The sequence below is a fragment of the Neophocaena asiaeorientalis genome, unplaced genomic scaffold, assembly GCF_003031525.2.
Source record: "Neophocaena asiaeorientalis asiaeorientalis breed wild unplaced genomic scaffold, Neophocaena_asiaeorientalis_V1.1 scaffold182, whole genome shotgun sequence".
NCBI lineage: Eukaryota > Metazoa > Chordata > Mammalia > Artiodactyla > Phocoenidae > Neophocaena > Neophocaena asiaeorientalis.
The window spans coordinates 1,129,776-1,142,843 of NW_020174648.1; the positions used below are offsets into that span (position 1 = coordinate 1,129,776).

At 33.4% G+C, this 13,068-nt stretch overlaps 1 protein-coding gene across 7 annotated transcripts in view; it reads right to left on the reverse strand.

Annotated features, from left to right (window-relative positions):
- CEP350 (centrosomal protein 350) overlaps window positions 1-13,068 on the reverse strand; it is a 135,467-nt gene that overhangs the window by 82,779 nt on the left and 39,620 nt on the right. For 6 of the 7 annotated variants that reach the window (XM_024758753.1, XM_024758757.1, XM_024758755.1 and 3 more), the window contains 5 exons: window positions 12,247-12,397; window positions 10,674-10,846; window positions 3,619-3,805; window positions 1,040-1,257; window positions 410-573 (listed from right to left, as the gene is read on the reverse strand). In XM_024758753.1, the coding sequence (XP_024614521.1) occupies window positions 410-573; window positions 1,040-1,257; window positions 3,619-3,805; window positions 10,674-10,846; window positions 12,247-12,397 (893 nt within the window). The remainder of the gene's footprint in view (window positions 1-409; window positions 574-1,039; window positions 1,258-3,618; window positions 3,806-10,673; window positions 10,847-12,246; window positions 12,398-13,068) is intronic. The other variant, XM_024758756.1, reaches the window with a different exon arrangement.

Here is a 13,068-nt window from a genome sequence, read left to right on the forward strand (position 1 = left end):
TCCTGGCATTACCAAATACTTAGATCTCAGAAACTTTTCTTTTTAGTACAAATAAAGTATTAAAAAACAAAACAAAGAAACAAAAACTCAACCATTTCTGACCTGTCACAAAAAAGAGAAAATATTGAAAATGTTTGATAAGCTGATTTGCAATCATGAAAAATGTAGAGAATGTGGAAAATGAAGTATTTGAAAGAGAATGATTGTATTATTGTTCTGCTGCCAAATACTGCATGTTTAATTATCTTTTTAGCATATGGTAGTTTTTCTCAGGGTTATTTATAGGCACTGTATGACAGACTATTTTTTTCTACTTGGCAAGTTAAAGCTGTTGTTTTTTTAACTCATAATTAAAAGTATTTGAAATAGCAAAGAAAAGAGAAAAAAATGCAGAAAACTCCACAAATACCTTTATGATCTGAGCCAGAGACACACTCTCCTGCTGAGCAAGTGAAATGCCTCTAACTCTTTCTACATCTGATAGTTGGCGCACTGACTCCTCAATGGCACTCAAGTAACTGAGTTCTGCTGCCATACGATGCTGGAGGCCAGCAGGAGAAAAGCGCTTAGAACCTGGAAGGCATATAATTGTCAAATATCAAAGTTCACATGAAATTGCATCTCAGATTTCTAAAATCCATTTCTCATTTTAAGGTCCAAAAACAAGTCTGCTTTCCTCTTTAGGAAAGAGAGTGACTTATTAGTACAATGTTTCTTAATAGTTACTTCTTTTGTGTGTGGATGAGCACACATACATGCATGTGTACATAATACACATATACCTATGAACACTTAGGAGTACATATATGGGATACATTTTTCAAGTGTCTTTTGAATAATGCTGGCAAAATGGGAAAAGTCACCACTATTGAATCTCTCACGCTTTTCAATATTTATTTTCGGGCACAATTTTTGTTTTCAAAAAGTAATTGCATTCACTTGAAACAACATTTCTCTATGGTTTAATTGAAAGAAAAGAAATTTTCAGAAAAAAATTAATACCTTATTTTTTAAATTACAGCTGCATGGATCTACTTGCCTGGTGTTGAAGCCATCTCTGTCGTTCTGCTGGCAGCCAGGTTCGTATCAGCAAAAGTTGCATTAGGCTTAAATCCTGTTATAGTTGGAGTCACTACTATTGAGGATTTAGATCTTTCTAATGAAGTTCCTGGAAGGTCAAACTGCAACAATTTCTGGGAACTTGGAGATAGGGGAGAAGTTGGAGTTTTCTGTGATCTTCCCTTGTCTGATGAGACACTAGAATTTTTGTTTCATAAAGACATTATAGAAAGGAAAACTACTTCAAGAACCATCTAAACAATTAATAAGAACAACACGCATAACTTTATTAACATTAGCTTTAAAAAGCTGTGATTCAGGCATTTTTTATTCATTTAAAAGAGTTGCTATGCTGAGTGAATGACTATGAATACTCCTCTTACTGCTAGATTTACAGTGGGGAACAAGCTAGGGACAAACCCTGCCCAAAATAATATGGAAAAGGAGTCTCTTGATTATATTGGCACTTAACTCTTTCCTCTACAATGTACATTTATCATGAATCACTTATTGTAGTATCAGGCAAAATCCTCTAGAATACTTGGAGCTTATACAGCAATAAAATTACAACTATACAAAAAGGCAAGGTCAAGCCTATTTTATAAAAAACATCTTAAAATATATCTCTGAAAGAGAATAAAATACCATTTTGTGTTAAAAATTTTTAAATGACAAAAATTACTCGTTATTCCTCTTAACCAAAAAGTCACAGCAAAAATTTTTCATACTAACCATCTCTAAATACCTTATATATGTCCATTTGTTTCTGTCCACTTTTTAATGCTATAGCTCTTTCCTGAACTTTCTAAGAAGTAACCTCTCATAGCAGTTTGATGAAAACAACTCAAGGACACAAGGCACATGTCTAGCCCCTCTCTGAGAAATTATGCTCATTAAAGGTATTGTTTCTCATAACAAGAAGCATGCTGCCTTGCACTAACCATTTATTTACTGACTAAATTACTCAAATACCCTATAAAGCATGTTAGCAGTTAGCATATTTCAACACACTAAAGCAAGCTTACTTTTAGCTTTAATAAAACTATGAGATGGTTTTCAAAGGTAAACATTTCTCTTATACCAGCATTTAAATATTTGAATAAAAGTAGTCTTGAGAGGCACTCATTTGTTTCCAGTGACCTTTAATTTTCTACTGACGGTTTAGAGAAATACATTTTTAACAGTCTGACAATTTCATTTATGGAACATAAAAAGAATTATCATTACTTCTGTCTCCTAATAGATCTCCATGAAAGAATTCCAACACAACATCAAAACAAACTACTCTGTCTGAATCTCACCTTATGGTTTTACAAGATGAATTTATATTTGTTCTGCAGAGACTTCCCCAGATTAGCGTTTCCAATGATGTTAGTTAAGTTTTCCAAAAAATAAAAAGGAAACAAAGGGAAAGAGTGTGTAGACAGTGTCTACAGCCATGTAAGTTAAGAAAAAAATAGGTTAAATAATTTTTTAAGAATCTGGACTCCTTTGTATCAAAACCTCAAATTGTTTTATCCACTGTGAATCTCCACAGGTGGAAAAGTGGGGGTCTAGACTACAGTATGGGGCATTTATCAACTTATTTGGCTATGGATTCTGTTTCAGAAATGTTTAACTTTGCAGATTTTGCCAATTAAATCATCAGAGTAGCTCTTAAGGAAAGGTAAAGTTTTCTGAATTCCAAAATCATTGACAAAGAAATTAAAATTCAACTTTAAACATAGCAACGATGGTATTAATGATACAGCATTATCTGCAACATGAAAGCATTAAAAATGATTATCTGTATGTGACACTGTACTAGAAAAAGCACATAGTTTTAAAATAAAAAAGAAATATTCATGTCTTCTCAGAGCTTAAATTTCCAGAAGGACAAAACCAGTGCAGCAGATAAAAAGTCATGGAGACAGAGTAGGAACTGTACATAAAGCAATAGTTATGTGTAAGCAATAGGCTAAGTGCATAATATATTATGATATTAAAAGAAGGAAAAAAAGAGTGTACAAGTTCCATAATCAATGTAAGAGTGAGATTTCAAAATCTGCTTGAGTCATCTAATAAGTTGAGCAGAAGAGAAAAGTTCAGAGGTACAAATAAACAATGATACCAAAAGAACACTAAGTGGTTGTGTTTAAAGAGTGGAAGAATACAGTTGAGAAGAAAACTGTATAAACAAAGGAAATAAGATAGCCTTTGGTAGCCTAGTGATAACACTTCAAATAAAGTTAAGCTCTTAATGTTGATCTCTGGGGTAACTGTGAGCTCCCAGAGTACCCTAAGGAGAGTAGTTGCTTGGTCAAAGGATTGAGTCAAGAAAACAACTGTGGCAATGGCATTTAGAATAGAAAGGTAGGTTGTGCTAGAGGCAGAGAATTCCTGTGGGAGTGGTTGTAATTGTTTAGGTGAGAGATGACTATATTCTAAAATATAGATAACGACTAGAGCTGTGAACAAAACCACAAAAAACATAAATTTATTAAGTGAATTCTCTGAACATCTATGATATTGTAACTTTAATTAAATATGAATTACAGTATAAAATATGCATTACTTTACCTCAAAGAATGCCCAGAAAGATCCTCCAAAGTGCTATCAGTGTCAAGAGTCTGCTCATAATCTTTAACAGAAGGTTTGCTACTGGTCCCAGATTTCTTTCCTTGATGAGAGCCACGTTCTGAACTAGAGTGTACTTTTTCTTCATCAAGAAGTGAGTTCTGAATATTTCCAGTGAGTGAATCTAGCCCTGTAAAGTAAGTTTCTTATAAAACTGATTCCCAATATTAGAAGCTACTGAGAGATAACTGATATCTAGATTTCAATAAAATAACAAAAAGTACAAACCAGAATATCTTAAAATGGACTTTAAAAAATTTTGGTTTTCATATGTCAGATAAAGCAGTTCTTCATTCTTTGCTTCCATTTAAGCAAAGTGAAATTTCTTCCATTAATATCTCCCACTTGCTATTAAAAAATAAATTGTTCTTAGATCAAATGCTTAAAAAGAAAGACAAACATATTAAACAAGAATGAAGTACTATTCTATCCCTATAAAAAAGTAACCAAAAGGAAATTTTTTAAGGATAAAACCCAGAGGTAAGCGAGAAATGGTATCAACTGCCAACTGAACTACATAATCCTTTCAAAAAACTCTATGGCAAGAACTAAGTAGCCAGATTCATAAAACTGTTCATATTCTCTAAGAATAATCTTACTTACAGGGGTATCTTAAGGAGATTATTGAAACAAACAAAACACAAATTGTGCATGACATTCAATGCATAACTTTAAAATTAAAAAAATTTCGGGACTTCCCTGGTGGCGCAGTGGTTAAGAATCCGCCTGCCAATGCAGGGGACATGGGTTCGAGCCCTAGTCTGGGAAGATCCCACATGCCATGGAACAACTATGCACCACAACTACTGAGCCTGCGCTCTAGAGCCTGCGAGCCACATCTACTGAGCCCACGTGCCTAGAGCCCATGTTCTGCAACAAAGACAAGCCACCGCAATGAGAGGCCCAAGCACTGCAACGAAGAATAGCCCCTGCTCACCGCAACTAGAGAAAGCCCGTGCGCAGCAATGAAGACCCAACACAGCCAAAAATAAGTTAATTAAAAAAAAATTCAACCTACATTTCCAACAATAGAATTGTCTATATTACATAGATAATAGTAACTTGAATATTTAAATAGCACTCTGTAATTTAAAATGCACTGCATATATATTACCTTATTGCTCTTAAACACCTTATGAAGTGGGTACCATACAATTAATTTGCTGACGAGGTTAACTAGAGATCTATAAGGCTAAATAACTTAAGGATACACAGTCGACAGCAGAAATGGGACATAAATCCAGGCCTCATGACTCTAAGTCTAGGGCATTGTTCACCTTGATGATATGTTTCAATAGCAGCACAGAAAAATATTTGCTAGGTTAAAAAAAAAGCAGAAAAAAGAATCATGTGCACATTTTAATGACAGTTTAAAAAATTTTTTTAATGTAGATATATGGTTAAAGATCAAAAGAAAATGGAAAAGTAAAGAAAAAAACAATTATGCTGCACACCCATGTTCACAGCAGCATTAATCACAACAGCCAAAAGACAGAAGTAACTCAAGTGTCCTTCAACAATGACTGCAATAACAAAACATGGTATATACATACAATGAAACATTAGTCAGCCTTAAAAAGGAAGGACTTTTTTTTTTTGCAGTACATGCGCCTCTCACTGTTGTGGCCTCTCCCGTTGAGGAGCACAGGCTCCAGATGCACAGGCTCAGCGGCCATGGCTCATGGGCCTAGCCACTCCGCGGCATGTGGGATCTTCCCGGACTGGGGCACAAACCCGTGTCCCCTGCATCGGCAGGCAGACTCTCAACCACTGCACCACCAGGGAAGCCCAGGAAGGACATTTTGACACATGCTACAACATGGATGAACTTTGACAACATTATGCTAAGTAAAATAAGCCATCCAGTCACAAAAGAACGAATACTGTATGATTATACACCTATATGAGGTCCTAGAGTAGGCAAATTCATAGAGATGCACAAAGTAGAACAGCTGTTAACAGGTGCTAAAGGCAGGAGAAAATGAGAGTTATTATTTAGTGGGTATAGAGTTTCAGTCTGGGATAACGAAACAGTTGTGGAGATGGATAAAATGGTGATAGTTGCACAAAAGTGTGAATGTACTTAATGCCACTGAACTGGACACCTAACAATGGTTAAATTTCCTAGTCAAATTCATAGAGACAGAAAGTAGAACGGTGGCTGCCAGGGGCTGGAGAGGGAGGAATAGGGAGTCACTGTTTAATAGGTACAGAGTTTCAGTACAGGAGGATGAAGACGTTCTGGAGACCTATGGTAGTGAAACTTCGTTGCAAACAGTGTGAATAAATTTAATGCCACTGAATGGTATGCTTAAAAATGGTTAAAATGGCAAATTTTATGTTAGCTATTTTTACCAATAAAAAATAGGTAAATTTAAAAATTATGCTATATATGCTGTAGTGATAGTAATAAGGTAACAATTTTTCATTAAAATTTGGTTTAAAAAAGGAAAAAGGAGAACAGTCTTACCGTATGAGAAATATCAAAGCCAACTATCAATCAAAGAAATGCAAATCACTTCAATGAGATGCCATTTTTCATTATTAGATTAGCAAATATTTTTAAAGTAATGAAACCTTGAGTGTCATTCAGTACACACAGGAAATAATACTCATACACCATTTTCATGGGAGTGCAAACTCATATATCCTTTCTTGAGGACAACTCAAAAAATATATAAAAATCATTTTCCAGCCAAGCCCTTGACTCAGAAATTCCACCTGACTCATAGTCATTCATCCTAGGAAGCTATGTAAAGATATATACAATTAATTAAATATGCTGACTGCATTATCATAATGGGGAGAAAAACACACAAATAATCTAGATGATTATTAATCAGTGAGAAAGGATTCTATAATCTAAAATCTATTCATGATCCCTAGGCTAGAAGCAAGCTGTTAATACTGTTTATCTCTAAATTTTCCATAATACAGACGCACTCTTATAATAAAAACACTTCATTCATTTAATATATTTTTTCAAACATAAATATACAATTGAAAAATTGTTCTTGATTTCAAAAAACTAGAAATTGTAGACAATACAATGGTCTAAGCAAGAAAGACCTAAACTCCAAACAAGGGACCTGTATGCAAAGAAAACGTTTGCCCACAGTTTAAAAGACTGCCAAAGGAAAGTATTTTTATATGTTTTAAAGTTAAATTAAGATAAATAATGTTTTCTTATGATTACCACTTTAATCTATCAACTATTTTCAACTACATTGGGAAGGAGCTGAGTGAGCATGCAGACAATCTTTTCCACCACCAGATGGTGCATATACAACAAAATTTACACATCTTAGAACTTTGGGATAAAGTACTAAGTTTAAGTTGATGCTGTGGGAAGTAAAATACATGGTTTTTTTTTAAGGCATTGTGAGAGGATCAGGGAAACTGAAAGCCAAAAACAGTACCTGTACTTCATCTAACCAAATTTTAGATTATAATTTTTAAAACCTATACTGAATCATATTGTTTATACTCATATATTTAATATATCATGATATCTTAACTTGTACAACATATTGCAGTAGAAGGTACACTTGATTCAGGAGTTAGAAGCCAGAATCTAGGCTTCGCCAGTAACTAGTTAGTAACCTTAAGTGAGACACTAACATAACAAAGATCGGCATTTTTGAGCAAGATCAGCATTTCCCAAAACATATTCTGCTCAATTCTAATGTAACATGCTAACTGATTCTGTGGTCAAATAAATTTGAAAAATACTTCATACTATAGCCTCATCCTCATCCTAAAATAAATAATCCATATTAGCACATTAAAAGTGTTGATGAACACCAAAAGCACACGTACCAAAAGCAAAAATAAATATGTGAGACTACATCAAACTAAAAAACTTCCACATTTTGTCTTCATCAACAAAATAAAAAGACAACCTATGGCAAAATACTTACAAATCATATACCTGATAAGGGCTTAATATCCAAAATACATAAAGAATTCACATAACTCAATAGCAAACAATCCAGTTAAAACATGGGCAAAGGAACTGAATAGACAGTTTGCTAAAGGGAAAACAGTATGGAGGTTCTTCAAAAAACTAAAGTAGTACTACCATATGATCCAGCAATTCCACTTCTGGGATTTTATCCAAAGAATATGAAAACACTAATTCGAAAATATATATGCACTCTGATGTTCATTGCAGCATTATTCACAACAGCCAAAATATGGAAACAACCATCCATCAGTGGATGAAGGGATAAAGAGGTGGTACATATACAATGGAATATTATTCGACCATGAGAAAGAAGGACATCCTGCCATTTGTGACAACATGGATGGACCCTGAGGGCACTGTGCTAAGTGAAGTAAGTCAGACAGAGGAAGACAAATACGGTATAATATCACCTATATGTGGAATCTAAAAAATCCAAACTCGTAAAAGGACAGAGTAGAAAAGTAGTTGTCAGGGGTAGAGGAAATAGGAAGATATTGGTAAAAGATTACCAACTTTCAGCTATAAGATAAATAAGGTCCAAGGATCTAATGTATAATATGGTTACTGTAGTTGATAACACTGTATCATATAATTGAAATTTGCTAAGAGAGTAGAACTTAAATGTTCTCACCAATATATATATATAGTGATGGATGTGTTAGTTAACGGACTAGATGGAAGGAATTCTTTCACAATATATATGTATATCAAATCATCACGATGTACACTTTAATTACCTTACAATTTTATTTGTCAATTATCCCTTAATACAGCTGTAAAAAATTAAAAGAAAAAAAATAAATGTATTGATGAATCCTGCAAGAAAGAAATCTGTTTCACTCTAAAAGCTTTTCCCAAGTTTATGGAACCATGGAGCTCTTTTATCCTCAGAATACTTATGAAACAGCCTATTGCACTGAATCAGTATTTCACAAGAAAAGACAGGCTCTGGGAAGTGTTGATAAAATGATGTCTAATGTTCCTGCCAAAGACTTTCAGAACACTTCCAATCTGCAAAGAATTATACTAGGTAAATGATTTAAAAAGAATCTATTCCTAGCACTCTCACATTGGAAGTATGAAGTGGCACTAGCTTTTCTGAAGAGCTATTTGGCAAAATGTATCCAAATTTTAAGCACGGCATACTCAGTGTCCCATTATCTCCCTTCTAGGGTTTTCTCTTAAAGGAAAGAACCAGATCAAATGCATAAAGATGCATTTGTAAGGATATTCAATGCAGCAGTGTTTATAAAAAGAAAAAAAAAAAAACCTAAATGTCTAGCAATGGGGAATTGGCTAAATAAATTACAATATATTCAAATAACAGAACACTAGGTAGTCACTACAAAGGGTTATCCATATTTACTAACACAGAAAGGCATCTGTAATCCATTAACATAAAAAAATATCGCATAAAATGTGATCTTGTACATGTAACGTTTTCTATTTACATATGCCTACTGATTGTCTAGGATTCTTACTAAAAATGTTAACATTTCACATCCATTAGAATGTCTGTTCTTCAAAAGAAACAAAAACCCAGAAAACAACAAGGGTCATTTTAGTATGTATGTGGAGCAACTGGAACCCTTGTGCACTACTGGTGAGAATGTAAAAGGTTGTAGCTGCTATGGAAAACTGTAAGGCAGTTCCTCAAAAAAATAAATATAGAAATGCCTTTTGATCCAGCAAGTCTACAACTGGGTATATACACAAAAGAACTGAAAGTAGGGATTCAAACAGTAGTTGCACACCAGTGTTCATGTCCACATTATTCCCAATAGTCGAAAGGTTGAAACAACCAAGATATCCATCAACTGATGAAAGAATACACAAAATGTGGTATATACATATAATGGAATATTATTCAGCCTTAAAAAGGAAGGACATTCTGACACATGCTACAACATGGATGAAATTTGAAGACATTATGTGAAATGAAATAAGCCAGACACACAAAGACAAATATTGCATGATGCCACTTATATGAAGCACCTAGAGTAGTCAATTTCATAGAGACAGAAAGTAGAACCGTGGTTAACAGGGGCTCAGGGAAGGCAGGAAAGGGAAATTGCTGCTTAATTGGTTCAGAGTTTCAGCATGGGATGATGAAAAAGTTCTGGAATTAGGTAATGACGATGGTTGTACAACACTGTGAATGTGCTTAACAGCACTGTATTGTACACTTGAAAATGGTTAAAATGATGAAGTTTACATTATGTATATTTTACCACAATAAACTAAAATAAAATCTAAAAAAATGTTAACATTGGTTATCTCTAGGTAGAGGGAATACAGGTGATTTTTAATTTTTAAATATTTTCTATATTTACAGATTTCTCCTCCCCCCCTTTTTTTTTTAACTCAATGAGCAATTTTTTACTGTCAGAAAAAATAGTTTTGGAGGCAAAATCATTCCCTAGGGACCATCTGGTGAGCTTAAGAAGACTTTGCCTAATTACTGTTATCTTCTCACCTCTAGGCTTACAGAGCAAATGAGATGTACACATTATACATGTAAGCTTCGAAATTACCATATAAAGCATCTATTATCATCTTCATTTTATAGATAAGGAAACTTGAGTATTATATTTATTTAATAACACTCAGAAATGTACATGATATAAAGTTTTTTAAAAAGCACTTGCAAGACAATATGATTTCACTTCTGTTTTTTAAATAAAAATGTATGTGGGAGTGTGCCTGATTTTATGTATATACTGGAAAAATAGGCACCAAAAACATTAATAGTAGTTACCTCTGAGCAGAAGAATCAATAGGGATTTATGTTTCTTGCATGATTATTTATCTACAGTCCTTAATTTTTTATCATTGTTAATGTATTCCTTTTGTACTAAGCGTAAGATTTATAATGTCATATATCAAAAGGTATTGTTGTAATGATAAATATGAAAGCCAATTACATTATCATAAAGAATTCATCTAACTTATGGAATGAAATCATAACTTTAGATCACTATCACAAAGTCACTGGTAAGAGAAAAAAATTACCATGTAGAATTCCACTTACATTCTATCTTTTCCTTTTTTCCTTTCTTTCCTTTAGAAGAAGAAGATGAACGAGACGACGCAGCAGACTGGGCCCCTGATGAGTGCTGGGAGGTAACATCCACAGAGGAAAGATCATAGGCAGACTTTCTGCTAGAATGATCCTCCTGAATGCCTAAACTGTTACTACCAATACTGTCAAAGAATAAGTAATAGTGGTTAAAGCAAGAAATAAAAAGTCTCAAATCACAGCTCGAACTATAGATATTTTAAAATCTATTTGGTCACAAGGAGAATATAACTATAATCAAACATGCTTTCCACTTTTCTTGGTTTCTTACTACCAGAAACCTGGATTATTCCCTATGGCTCAATTTATTACTGAGAAAAGTCTCAGGCAGTTTTTTACTGAAGTGAAACCAATAAAAATGGGTAATTCAGACACATAAGAGAAAAAAATATAATGTTGGATACTGAAAAATGTGGCCTCAATTTCTATTCAAATTTATAATTTATTAACTTCCTTCTGATAATCTTATAGGGAACAATAATTTAATATGCTCTACTTCAACTGAGAAATAAAATGCAATAAATCATATTGACTGGTGATATTAAATGTCAACACAATTAAATCCTTGCAAGTCTTGATTTAAAAATTGGTCTTTTCTTTAAAGTTCAAAATTTAAAATTATACTTCTCCTGCTATAATCTTAATAATACTTATTTTCATTAATCCAGCTAGATATAACTAATTTTTAAAAGATCATCCAATAATTTTATGTGCATTACAATTTGTAATTTGTGAAGAAAGTTACACTGCATGTGAGTAATTACAGATTATTTTATATGGTAACAAAATTTAGGGAGGAAATTCTCTCTGGCAAAATCTGATTCACTTACTATATGACGCTGTACAAGTAACAACCTTAGTGCTTCAGTTTCCTCTCTCAAGTAGGAATAATAACAAAAATACTTATATCAGGCTATTGTAAGAATGAGTTAATACAAGTAAAGCCCACTCAGTCCTCTCAATGCCTTGTACATTAAGTGCTCAATAAATATTAATGTTATAATGTTGCTATTTTTCAAAGATTTGTAAAATTTTAGATGTTATCCCAATTATAAAAAAATTTACTGATTACTTAGGATCATGAAGTCAAGGGTCTATCTAGTCATCTTCAATTCTATCACAGAAAACCATTTCTTAATCATCTCACATTAATATACCATGGGATAGTTTTTCCAATACTGACCTCTACTGGGGATTCACAGATTGATTTAACAACCTGTATTTTGCTTATTATGTGCCAGGCCCTGTTCTACATACTTTGTATTTCACTGAATATTCGTAACACTTTAACAGAGAAGAAAACTGAGGCACAGGGAAATTAAGCAATATGCCCAAAGACAAACAACTAATAATTAGGAGAGCCAGTATTTAAACCCACAGTCTGGATCCAGAGCCCACACTCTTAAGAACCACTATGCTATCTTTAAACAAGGAAAATTTGACAAATATTCAGACCATAGTTCTCATTTGTACATTTTTCTCACTCTTCAGATTTTGCTCCATATTGTCAACATATTCTTCTTACTTGGGTTCAAGAGCTGACTTTTTTTCTGTCAAAGTCCCACTCCCTGCAGAGGAGACAAAATCATCTTCATATGAAATGCTGCTTAGAGGGGCTGTGATGGCATTCAAAGACCGTGATGCTGATGTTCCTCTTTCCAACCTGTCTTCAAATCCTGTCAAAAGTAATAATTAAAATGTGTTTTAAAACAAAAATTTAAAAAACTATAAGCAACGCATTCCATAACCTGGAGATTAACAACACGGATTTAGGGTCATTTTAGTTTGCTTTCATTAGGGCTTCTTTTCAAGTTATCTTTATACCTAACAATACATTTTTAACTTATTAGAGAAATTTTCAAACATACATGACAGTAGAGAGAATCATATAATGAAACCAGTGCATCCATCACCCACCTTTAACAATTATCAATAAATGACCAATCTAGTTTCAATTAAACTTCCTATTCCCTCCATCTGTAACTCTCCCCAAATATTACTTTGAAACAAATCCCAGATAACAGATCATTTCAACTCTAAACATTTCAGTATAATATCTTAATGAAAATCTAACAGAAGGATTTAAGGACAAATCCAACTTCCTTGTGAAAAAAAATGGAGGGTGTTAATTTAAAAGCACTTTGCTATAACCAAAAGAACTTTAATATCCAAAGAACCTTAAAATTATCACCTATAGAAATAAGTGTTAAACAAAAGAGATCAAAAGCACATATAGGTCTGCACAAGATCATACCAAAATGGCTAAATATAAATTCTAGGAAAATGCAATGGGATACCCAATTAAGCATAAGCTGAACAGATGAAATCAATTCATTTGTCAGATAAG